Raw genomic sequence first — 12,378 nt, forward strand, 5'->3', positions numbered from 1 at the left:
TGGTTTTGTAAAGGCCTTCTATAACTTTATAGATTTCTTTCTGTGAATTCTATTAATTATTTAGGGTATTAAAATCTCCAATTATAATTATAGATGTCTCTGTTTTTACTTGTCACTTTGGTCTCTTCAGAAAAACAACCCTGTCTCATCAACTCAGCAAGTTCATTGGGTTTCATTTGGATTCTCCCTCCCTTCATTGTGGCATGGATATTCAAGGTTGTAGGTGGGGTAGTTATAGGACTTACCTTGCTTGTTTCCTGTCTCTCAGAGTTCACTGTTCTTTGTTGGCTGGTGTCCGTACTTGAAATTCATTGTTTCATGTATTTTGTCCTGTTTTTTGGTTTCTTCAGACTGGACTATAAATCCAAGCCCTGTTACTCCATTCTTACTAGAAGTACAATTGCCATAAAGTTATATTTAAACAAATCACCAATAGAAAGCATTCAAATGCAGAATTGCCTGGGCATGGCAATACCACCATACAAAAAGTATTTTTAGACATTCTTAGCTCTGTAATCTAATTTATAACATGGCAATGTATTTAAATATGAGGTACATATGGCCTAATGACTGAGTATTAAACAGAAATTTGGTAGCCATTACATATCAGGCATTATGCTAACAGGATGAAAATATGTGCACTCTAACTTTGTGGGCAGGGGCAAATGCACAATGAAAAGCAGTTGAAAAGAAACAGAGGATTGAAATATATTTACCTTTGCATTGTTTCCAGCACCATGCTGAGATTATAGTAGAGCTCAATAAATGTTTATTAAACTAAGCCAAGTTGCACTAAGTCAAATATTTGGTCAAGTAAGATTCATGGTGTACTCCACTTGAATGTTGAAGGTAATAGATTATAGAATTTACAAGATTAGAGGTGCCTGGGTGATTCAGCCAGTTAAGTGTCAGATTCTTGATTTCTTTGTTTCAGCTCAGGTCGTGATCTCAGGGTCGTGAGATTGAACCCCATGTGGGGCTCTGAGCTGGGCATGGAGCTGTGTAAGAGTCTCTCTTTCTGTCCTTCTCCCTCCACTCCAACCTTACACCCTCTTACACCCCCACCCCCACTCCATGCTTGCACACTCTCTCCTAAAAAAAAAAAAAGACCAATTGGGCTTGAGTATAAAACATGTTGTTTGTGTTTAATAAAAACTAAATAATTAAGTAAGTAGGTAACATGACCTAAAGCCACCTAAAGCCTCCGAAAGTATACCAATGAACCTATTTAAAAAGTGTTGGGGGGCACCTGGGTGACTCAGTCAAGTTTAACACCCCACTTTTGGTTTCAGCTCAGGTCATGATCTCATGGTTCATGACATGGAGCCCTCAGCCCCTTATCAGGCTCAGCACTAGCAGCACCAAGGCTGCTTGGGTTTCTCTCTCTCTCCTTCTGCTCCCGCATGCTTTCTCTCTCTCTCAAAATAACTAAATATTTTTAAAAGTGGAGGATAAATCTATGGAATTAATTTACCACCTCATGAGGTTTAAGAAGAGTTTCACTGAATTTATGCATATGGATGCTCTAAAAATTGGTCAGAGCTAAGATTGGTTAGCATTAGGAATAAGAAGCTATTGAGTTTGCATTTAAGAGTAGCTTTAGTTCCAGCGTAAATTTTACTATTAAACTCTCTTAGTGTCATATTCCTTCCAAACCAATCAGTAATGGCCTCTAATTCCCCACCCTCTGCCTTTGTTTTACTTTTCTTTCCTCAGGAATATCCCTTTTCTATCTTTGCATGTTCACATTTTACCCTAACTTAAGCTCTAGCAAAGTACTAAATCTTCCATGAGGCTGCCCTAATTTTCCCAATGGATATGTTTTTTTTTTCTTTTTCATTGTTTTGTGAATAGTTTGTGCTGCCTCTTTTATAACCCTTTTTCTAAATTGGCTTTTTTTTTCATGCCCGGATATTGTCCCTTCAATTAGTCTTTAAGCTCCTTAAAGAGAACCTCACCATCTGATTTGTGCATCTGTGTATAGTACAATAAAAATGTATAACACATGAGAGATGCTTAATATGCTTATTGAAGAATGAATGATTCCAAGGTCATTTTTTTTATGTAGAGTTTCTACATGTAGACTGCAGATTATCTACCCTGTTTCTAAAGAGTAAGGAAAGGAGGATCTTTTTGGACATGCTGCTTAAACGAAAGAAGGAAGGGAGCTGGCAGACAAGAGGTAGAAGAAATGCATGGTAGGACAGAAGATTCAGCTGGGGGCTGGAATAATGGTGAATATTTGCTCAAATGATTCAGAAAGGATGGCTGAAATTTTGGAGGATAACATAGAAAACAACTTTATATTTTCCTGTTGTTTGCAAAGAAATACTGAGCATTTACTAGGGAAGGAATATTTTCTGAAAGTTGTGGGCTGGCTGGTCCACAATGTGTAAGGAAGAAGCATGTGGATGGGGCAGATGGGAGAGTATAAGGGCAGGAATGAAGGCAGAGGAGGGACTGTGGGTGTGAGCTGAACAGAACACCATGAATGAGAAAAAAAGAAGGTTGGTTGAATTCGTATTGAAAAACAAACTAATGCCAATAGCCTCATGGTGTGTACTCATGAGATATTAAGGAAAAATAATCTTCCTACAAATTAGCCCAGGTAGAAATTTTGGAAGATCAATTCTACTTCCAATTCCTTCATTAAATTTGAAAAATAATTGAGATAGGAGGAAACCTTTCAGCCTTAGCGATTTTCATAGTACAAGGTCATTATCATGAACTAATCTGCCATTGCCATGACATAAATGCAGAAAAACTAGGTAACCCAAATCATGCAGCTCTTCTAAAAATATACAGCCAAAATCCTTCATTTATGTCATCAAACTGTTTCCCATAATTTGTGCCTTGTTTTGTACTCCTTAGATTTTTTGGGTCAATTAAAAGCACAATTTATTCATTATATTATGTATTGCCCTCAGTTTACCCCTTACCTCTAGAAATACTTGAATAAATGTCCTCCTGTTGGCTACATGATTAGCTCTGAGAGTACAGATTCCTTTGGAACTTGTGAGTGCTCAGTCTTTTCTTTCAAAATGCATTACCCCCAAGTCACCAATCCCACAAAGACTAGGGGCTAGTGGAGGAGCCTCACTTTACTTTGTGGGCTCCTGATTAGGTGAAGAAGGCCTTAGAATATGTACTATATTTATTTAGTACTTTATACTAGCCTTACTGCTGTTAAAGTGTGCAACCAATTTCTTTGGAATTAACATGTTCAAATTCTGGGAAGACAACTCTCTGGTCCCAGGACTGTTTAAAGGCTCAATTCTCCTGGCATTATTTATGAAAATTCTACTTAGAATAGCAAATAAATGTGACTTTTCTCTACTACATAAAGCAACAGAAAGGTCTTCTAACTGCTTTTATATTTTAAGATAAATAATTGACTACATTTTATACTTAAGAACCTTCTGGCTGGTCTTTAGGGATAGTTCCAGGGACACAACTCTGTAGTTAATAAAGGCAATGGTGCTCCATAGATGAAAAAATATGTCATGTTTAGTTCTTAACTAAAGTGAGAAGAGAGTTGAACATATTAAATAACACTTTGAGAATGAATGTATATGGTTGCATTTCTCTCACAGCAGACAAGTATAGACACCTGCATATAAACATACATGGGTGTATGTAACCCACTGCCATTAATTTTACTACTTTTCACAAGCTACTCAAATTTTACCTTCATGGCCTGCCACCCAAATCTTCTGGTAGAAATTTTTTCACATCTCCTTCCCTCCTACTTCTTTCCCCCCACACACTTATGGTATGTGCAGTTTCGCCAGACCCGTGTGAAGACAGGGGAACATTGATGGGATTGCTTTTCACAAGTGTGGGAACGAAAATCCTTCCCAATGAAAACATCTGTCTCTGTTCAAGTCATGCCCAGTTATCCCCCAAAAGAAATGTTCTGATTAACTTTTTTTTTAAGTCTTAAGATAGCAGTTTGTGTAGCAGATCTAATTAAGAAGTTTATGTAACAGATCTGCAGGGTTTTTTCCTTCTTCAACTGGGTTCTTTGAGCTCAGTTTGAGTGTTACTAGCTTTCGCTATGCAACGGCCAAGTGCTTCCCGGGCTGAAAATTATCAGCTTTTGTGGGATACTATTGCTTCCTTAAAACAATGTGAGCAAGCTATGCAACATGCATTCATTCCGGTAAGGAAAATTTCCTTTTATTTTCCTAAATTTTTTTTCTTCTTCTTTTTCCTTTTATAGCTGTAGATAAATGGCATGTATTATATGCACTTAAAGATGTGGTATCTTCTCTGTAGCTTTTGTTTGGGATAAATATATCTCTGTCTTGCTCTGTATGAAGTCTGAATTCTTAATATGGCCAGACGTTGATCAATGAGAAAGAGTAAATAGTGGTCCAAGCAAACTCATCCTCTTGAAAATAGTAGTGTCTAACAAGTAACATGTACTAAAGAAAGGGAGCAAGATTGATATTTCTCATATTAATATTTGATACAACTTGCAGTATGTATTTCTTGGCTTATTCTCTCAGAACTCCTTAGAATGGCTTGAATATCTTTTTGCAGTGGGTATGATACATAGATCAAGATTCCAAAAGTTAGTTCTTACATTTTGGTTATTTATTCAAATGAAATCCACCATAAAATCTCTCTTGAAAGCGTGACTGTTCCTTTAGTAAAGCAGTGATGCACTCTTTAGAAATTTGTAAATGTAGCTGGTAGAAGTATATAGATATATAAAATGAATTAATAAGTCAGTGTCATTGTGCTATATATTACAGAAATAATGTTTGTGCTTATAATTATTTAACAGGAAGAATGAGGGTGGCTACATTAGATAGGCTGAGATGAGGTGGAATAAGAGTTTTAAAACATTTGATTCTTTAATTGAATCTGTTTTGAAGGATCAATAATAAAAGAATTAAGAATAAAAGAAACTCTTAACAATTAGTCTCTGCTAAAAATGTGTGTGGAGTAGCTTATGAAAAACATTATTTCTGATGTAGAAACTCAAGAGACATACCTCTGTCAATAGTTGGAATAAATCTTCTTTGAAGTTCAAGTTATTTTCAACTGACTGAAGTTAGGTGATATTGTATTTTTGTCTGTAACTTGGGAATCACCTACATGTTTCAAAGACTGTGATACCTTTAAAGTTCTTCTCACGGAGTACTATTTTCTAGTTGGACCTCTGTAAATTGATCTTGATAGTTAAAGACATAAAACATAATTTTTGCAAGGCATTTAATGGTGAAAATCTCTCCACAATGGAATAAGTTATAATGATTCTACATTGAACTGAGACTTGATGTGTATAGTTTGCTTCTCCTGTCTTTATTAAGCTTTTCTTCCTTTGTTTTATGAGGGAGAATATGATACTCTTTGTGAAGCTAGTATCACCTCGTTTTGGAGCTTTCTCTGGCCAGGCAGTTATTTTCTCCCTTTTGTGCTGCTTGCATGCACCTCCCATTTATCACCTAACATATTTTGTTGCATGTGTTTTCTTCTCTGTCTCTTATATTGTCATTTATTGGAGTGAAAGAGAAAATTAAAGTAAGTTTAAGGAAGAAACTAACACTTATTTGTTTGTTTTCTTATTGTCCTGTCTTGAACTCCCTGAATATAGGATGCATCTATCTCCAGGTTCTAGAAGTGTGTAGCACAGCAAAGAGTGCTTGTTGAGCACTTAAGAAATGAAACCAAATAGCAAATCTCCAATTCTAGCATTTGCAGTTAGTACATGGCAGTTTTCATCAACAGCTTTGTCTATGCTGACCTCATAAAATTATCTCTATTTAAAACTATCTGGAGAAAACATTAAAACTTGACTAAAGCATCAAAATGGGGTTATGTTGGGAGTGGCAGTGTTTTGATGTAGGGGATAGACCCTTATTGGAAAAAAATAGCCTTGGATTTAGTTTCCATAGTCCATGGGCCACTCTTTCTTCCATTCTAATGTCTGTTCCCAATTCCCTCCACTGCACCATACACAGAAATTTCCAGGTTTTTTTTTTCAGGTTAGCTTCATTTTGAGTCCTCTAAGTCCTTTTAGGAGACATTAAGAATTTGCCAATCTCTCAAATATTCTCAATTTTTTTCCGAGTCTTACATTAAATATATCATTATATCATAATTTTATGAGGATTACTTTTAGAAAACATGGCTATTAAAATATTACTATCAGCTGGAGGTAAATCTGTTTAAATTGAGCCTCAATTTTTTATCAGAACATGTAATTTAGATCTCAGAAAAAGGTCTTTATTTATTTCATACTTTATGCACTGTTTAAGCACAGTAAAAATGTATTTCATACATACAAAGATACACACATATTTACACACACATGTACATACATGGATATATGGCATTCTGGCCCTTCATTATTTGGAATATACAAATAAATTCTAAAAATACCTATATTGGCCATGATGTTTTAAACCTATTCAGGAAATGACAACCTATATTGATTTAATCAATTACCTCCTTTAAAATAAACCTGATTTTCTTTTAAAATAAAATACTGGAAGTGAATAATGTATAGGAAATATAGGCACATACTATATAGCTATCTTAGGAAACCTGACCTGATGTTTCACTCGCAGGTAAATGTTGTTTGTACATGTCCTATGTCCTATAAATGTGTATTTCTAGCACATCATTAGAGTTCAGAGCTACCTAGAATGTCTGTACAATTTCTCAGACACACAATAAGCTATAGAAAGCAAAGAGTTTTTCAGTCACTGCACTCCTATGAACTAATAATAAACCTGGCATACAGCCTCAAGTTATAATATAATCAACCCAGAGAATCTGCCCGTTCAGCCTAAAGTTTATCTTGGTGAAAGGAACCTAAAGCAGCTGATACCTGGATAGTGTAACTGTCCCAAATGGACTACACAAACAGGGAAGCCAACCTATGAAGTTTTTCACAGCTCAACTTTTTGGTCTCACATAATAGATCATGCCTTGTAATGGTGAGGTGGCGATCAAATCTGGAATCTCAGGCGAATTCTTCTACTTGACCCAAGAACCCTGGGTATAAAACAGCAACACAGAATTCCCTGTATCTTTAGCATAAGTGCCAGCCAATGTAAGTTGTAAGTATTTATTAGATGGCTGAAGGATAAAAAGCTCTCTTTTGAGTCCCATAAATTGGTTCCATCATTGGAACTATAAGTGCATCTTTATAGACATTCAGTCTTTGGGGTTCAGGCAAATCAAGGTTTTGCTGTTTTGTTATTCAAATGAATGGATATGCTTGTAAAAACAGTCCCATGATTAGTAGTTCTTTTCATAGAGACTGACCTGTGTTTCCATTCACTATTAGTTCATTCACTTCACTCATATTTTATTGAGATCCTACTATGTTTCATCATGGCCCTAGGCACAGGATAAAGACCTGAATGTGCACTTTAACTTTTATGACACCCAGTCACTTTGGAAGAGACACTTCATTATCCCTTGCCCAAAAGGTGCCCCACTGTTTCTTGCTGCAATGTACAAAGTTGATTTTCTTTCTACTACTAGTCACCAGGTTTGAATTTTGTCTAATGTGAATGTCATGCAGCTTACCAAGCAGTGGGAGAGATGCTGAGATGATTCAATTAGGAGAACCCTGATGAAACCTACATGGAATTTGGCTCATGAGAAATATTTTCAAATGGATACACAGATGATTCTAACACTGGATACTAAGTGTTGAGTGTCCTAAGTACCCATGAATTACCCTAAGAATTAAGGAAAGGGGCGAGTTTCACAGAAGGGTATCAGCTAGATTTTGAAGGTTAAGTAGAATATAGACATGCAGTGATGATGGAGGAAGAGGACATTGAAGTGGAGGGAACAATAAAAGCACTTACTAATTGCATAAACATGGTTCATTTTTTCACCTGATCATTCATTCAACCAATATTTATTAACTACCTTATCGGAAAATTATGTAATAGGGCTGAGCATATAGCAATAAATAGGACAAGCTTAAGTGCCCTGAGGCACTTACATTCTTAGGGGAGGAGACAAACATGAAATAAACAATTATGTATATATCTGTATTGTACACTTTAATGCTATCCTGTGTGGTTCATAGCATTTCTCACACTTGCAATTGAGTATTGCACATATGTGCACACAGATACACAACTATTACCAGTATAGCAACTGCAGATATTTTTGCAAAGCCTCTACATATAAGGCAAATGGAATAAAATATTCTTTCCCAAGCATATCATAGTCTTAATATACATGTTAATTTCCCTAGCAAACAATTAGTATGTCCTGTCTGACACATGGTACCTGAGATTGGTACTTGTAGTGTAAAAGTGACCATATGTATTGAGTACCTCTTTTATGTTGGGTACTGTTCTAAGCACGCCACAATTTATTTCACTAAATTCTGTCAACAGCTCTCTGATATGGGCACTATCCTCTCCATTTTACAAAGTTTACAGCTATTAAGTGACTTTCCCATAATCACATAGCTAGTGAATGGAAAGACCAGACCTTTAAACTAGTTATGTGGCTCCAGAACTAATTTTTGTAATGGGTTCACTAGAATAAGGAGAAAACCACTGAGACTAAAACAGTTGCAGTAGAAGCAGCAGTCTAGGGATGTACAGACCACAGTAGATGTAGGAAGGTGGGAGTGATCCATCTGCCTGGAATGGAGGGGAAAGATGAAGGATGATTGCAAAGAAGAGAGAGGTCTTGAGATGGTTTTAAAACAAGAGGAGATAAGAAAGGATGAAACAGTAGGTACAAAGGCCCCAAGGCATAAAAAAGCAGTATGAAGTGAGGGATAGTTATCAACTTTCCCAAGCCCTGATCTTCCTCTTTGAGCATCAGTGACAGCAAGGTCAGAAACAAAAAGGGTAAGAGTTGGGTCATTTGTTTAAAGTCAGGAATCCTTCAAGTCAATCAGAGAAGAATCAGTGATTAAGTCAGGCTCATACTAAGGCACTGGAGTCTGGAGAGAATCTCCAGTGGAAAAAGAGATAATTTCAGACACCTGGCTTCATTACCGCTGCTACCTGTGGCCTAGACTACAGGTTAACACCTGTCTGTGCCTGCAAGTGAGAACATGTGCCTAGAGAAGCAGAGAAAGCTTATGCACAGGTATAATAGAATGAAACAAAGATAGAAAGAGAAAAGGAGATGAGAAACCATATGGTCCCTAAGAAAGATGCTGAAAGAGATGAGCCTGACAGGAACAGAGAGAAGCTGGCAGAGACTTGCCTGTGGCTTCCTGGGTCCCTCAGAATTCCCAGTTCTTAGTTCCTGTTCATCAGATGGCTAACCTGCTGTGCTTCCTGCCCTTTCAACCTGATAGTTCAGATTTTGCTTAAGCTACTTTTTGTGGCTTTCTATTCCCTGCAACCAAAGAACCTTAGCTAAGACAGGGGCCAGTTAGTGGCTAGTGTTCCAGGGACAGGATCCAGCCGTACAAGAAAGGACAGGACAAGAACTGAAGGGAAGGCAAGCAAATCAGCTGAGTACACCGGGCTTGAAAGGTGAAGGTCCATCATTCAAGACTTAACTTACATGACCTTCCACAAGACTTCTCTCATATCTTACAACTGGATTATATGCCTTCTCCCTTATTATTTCAACCCTGATAATACACTCCCTGAAGAAAAATAAGAGTAGAGAATGTACTCATACACTGATTTAATCTATTCTTTGTTATTGAATCATCACAATACCAACATGAAATGATCCTAATACTATCACCTCCATTTTAGATCAGTGGGGTCAGGTATCTTGTTTAAGATCCTATAGGTGGTAAGACTAGGAGAGAACCCAGGCCTTCTCAACCTAATCCCATCTCCTCACCCACCATGGTACTTTGCTCCTATTTCTCTTGTGATATTGTTCGGCTTTGTATTACAGAAATTTGACGGATTTCCCTTATTTTTACATGACACCATAAACTCCTTATAGAGCAAAACCACGTGCTTCTTCTTCCTACTTTCTGCAGCTCCAAGTACAGTGCCTTAACTATGATGTTTGTTAAATAAATCTGTAAGCGTTTATTAATACTTAAAATGTGAGAACCTAGCAGCAATGGGATAATAATGATAGAATAATCCTTCTTGTCTGAAATACCTCCTCAAAGCCTATCTTTTTGGTTCCAGTATCACTTCTACAGACCTTGCCTCTGGTCCCTGGATGTTGACTTTGAGCCATCATAAGCTTAGGTCAGATCTAAATAGGATTTGCTCAATGATGAGTTTCAGTCCTAGTTCATGGTGTTCCAAGTTTGTTTTGTCCTTTCTGGATTCTAAATATTGCTTGACTCATCATCCTCAATCATGTCGGATTCATTTCTCTATTTCATTCCTCTTAGCCTCACTTCACATTTCTGTCTAGTAATACCCCAGTTTTTAGTCTATTTCCTCCTGAAGAATATGAACAAGGCTATTAATGGAATTCCTATTAGTAAAGGAACAAAGATGAAACTTAATCTATAGAGATATTCAACCTAAGGGAGGGAAAATAACTACATCAGAAGCGACCTGGATAATTGCAACAACCTGGGACTGCATGAACATTTGCAGATTTCTGGTAAAATGGAATAGAATAGCCACTTTTGTTTTTGAACAAAAGGCAAGAACTTGCTATCTTTTTATCCTCCTCTTTTATGCTATTTGCATTTTCTTTGACTGCTGGCCTTGTGATTCCTGTGCATAGGCATTTTGAGTTCATGAAAAAGTAATGCCAGGTACAGGATGCTTTCTCATTATCCCATTGTTGCTGATTGTAAAATGTTTATGTGGATTCATCACAATGAGTATCAGTGCAGATATGTTACTGTACAACAATGTAAAGCCCATCCTCTGCCACTCCCACTTTCCTCACCCACTCCAGAAATTGCAAAAATAGGACCCAAAACATTTTTGTTACAGAATAGAAAACTAGGCATTTGTTCAGAGCTAATAATAGCAGTCCTCCTCCAAGTAGCAAAACAAAATTAAAACACACACATATCGAATTCTTGAAAACTTTAATGAGCTAATACTAAATATGTTGTACTTCTTTAAACTTCATTTAGATATTTTTACTTAGGGAGATGCTTAACAACAAAGGAGTTACTAATTTTTATCTTGAAAATATACTGCTTTTACTCTTGCTGCTGCTGAAACTCCTGTTACTCTGCTACTACTATCTTCCTTATATTGCTCTATCTTGTTGTAATTTTCAAAGCATTGCAAATTATATTCTTGGTCTTTATACCTTAGCAAGGTAGGCAAGACAGATGTTAACATCTCCATGTTATTTATAAGGAAGTTAAAAGTGAAAGAGTTGAAATGGCTGGAATCAGAAGTGACTAAGCAGTAAGACCTAACCTAGCAGGACTAGAAGCTCAATCTAGTGCACTTTTGTTGAAATTCAGACTCTTAGCTACTTTGAAAAACCTAGGTTTGGAGTCCTGGCTTAACTTTTGACCTCAGATTCATCCTCTGTAAAATTAGATATTATACAGATCTTTTAAAGCTTTTTTGTGGTTCAAATGAGATAATGTGAGTTAAACCCTTAGCACAATGTCTAATCAAAGCAGGGTTGCCATTATAAATGTTGCTGAGTTTTAATATTTTCTTAATAAATCCTTTTACAAATTGCATAGGGTTTTTATATATGATCCCATTTTCTTCTCAAAGAAACACATTAGGTAGATAAATAATAAGTTACAATCTCCATTTATATATGATTAGAACATTTGAGAGAGGTTAAATGAATTGGCTAAAATCATACTATAGGTGAGAGGAAAGTTCTTAAATCTCAGTCAGATGACCCAAACCCTAAACTGCTTTTATTACTTTTCTTTTGATATTCAAAGTTAGGTTAATATTAAAATCAGGAATTATCCAATCCTTATTTATAGCTGGATATAACCTTAGACATAATTTAAAGAGTTAAGTGACCTGACCAAGTTCTACAGTGACACAACAGCCCTAAGCACCTCATCTGCTGACTCCAAGTACAAGACTAGCAGATGCCCATCCTATAACTTAAAAACATACCATGCAAATGTTTTTGTTGAGTTAGAGTGGGCAAGGAGGGGATCATAAATTGCAAGGTTGCAAACATTATATTCATAAGGAAGTTACCATTACTTTTTCAGTTGGTTAAGGAAACCTTTTATAAAACAAATGAAGTGCTAGAGTGTCTTAGTTTACAGTTTCATGGATAAAGTGGTCTGGGAGTAAAGAGGAGAGTCAGCCTGGGAACCACCATTTTATTCTCCACTTGGTGACAGAGTCCTCATACACCATAAAACAACCTGCTCTATGCCTTATTTCTCTTACTTTTATTTTTCTCTCTGTTTCCCTCTCTCTCCTCTAGCCCACATTACCAGATAACATTCCTCCATGTTCACTCTGAAACAACTGTAGCATTATCCAG

General features: G+C 36.6%; 1 protein-coding gene across 27 annotated transcripts in view; it reads left to right on the forward strand.

Annotated features, from left to right (window-relative positions):
* Positions 1-12,378, forward strand: part of DLG2 (discs large MAGUK scaffold protein 2) — a 2,054,427-nt gene that overhangs the window by 1,303,364 nt on the left and 738,685 nt on the right. Inside the window, exon 1 of one of the 27 annotated variants that reach the window (XM_023239390.2) lies at positions 3,940-4,162. The exons of 24 other annotated variants lie outside the window; for them this stretch is intronic. In XM_023239390.2, the coding sequence (XP_023095158.1) occupies positions 4,058-4,162 (105 nt within the window). In that variant the 5' untranslated portion in view covers positions 3,940-4,057. Of the gene's footprint in view, positions 1-3,939; positions 4,163-12,378 lie in introns of those variants that run through there. 2 more of the 27 variants (XM_019811729.2, XM_045039823.1) reach the window with 2 other exon arrangements.

The sequence above is a fragment of the Felis catus genome, chromosome D1, assembly GCF_018350175.1.
Source record: "Felis catus isolate Fca126 chromosome D1, F.catus_Fca126_mat1.0, whole genome shotgun sequence".
NCBI classification, from domain to species: Eukaryota; Metazoa; Chordata; class Mammalia; order Carnivora; family Felidae; genus Felis; species Felis catus.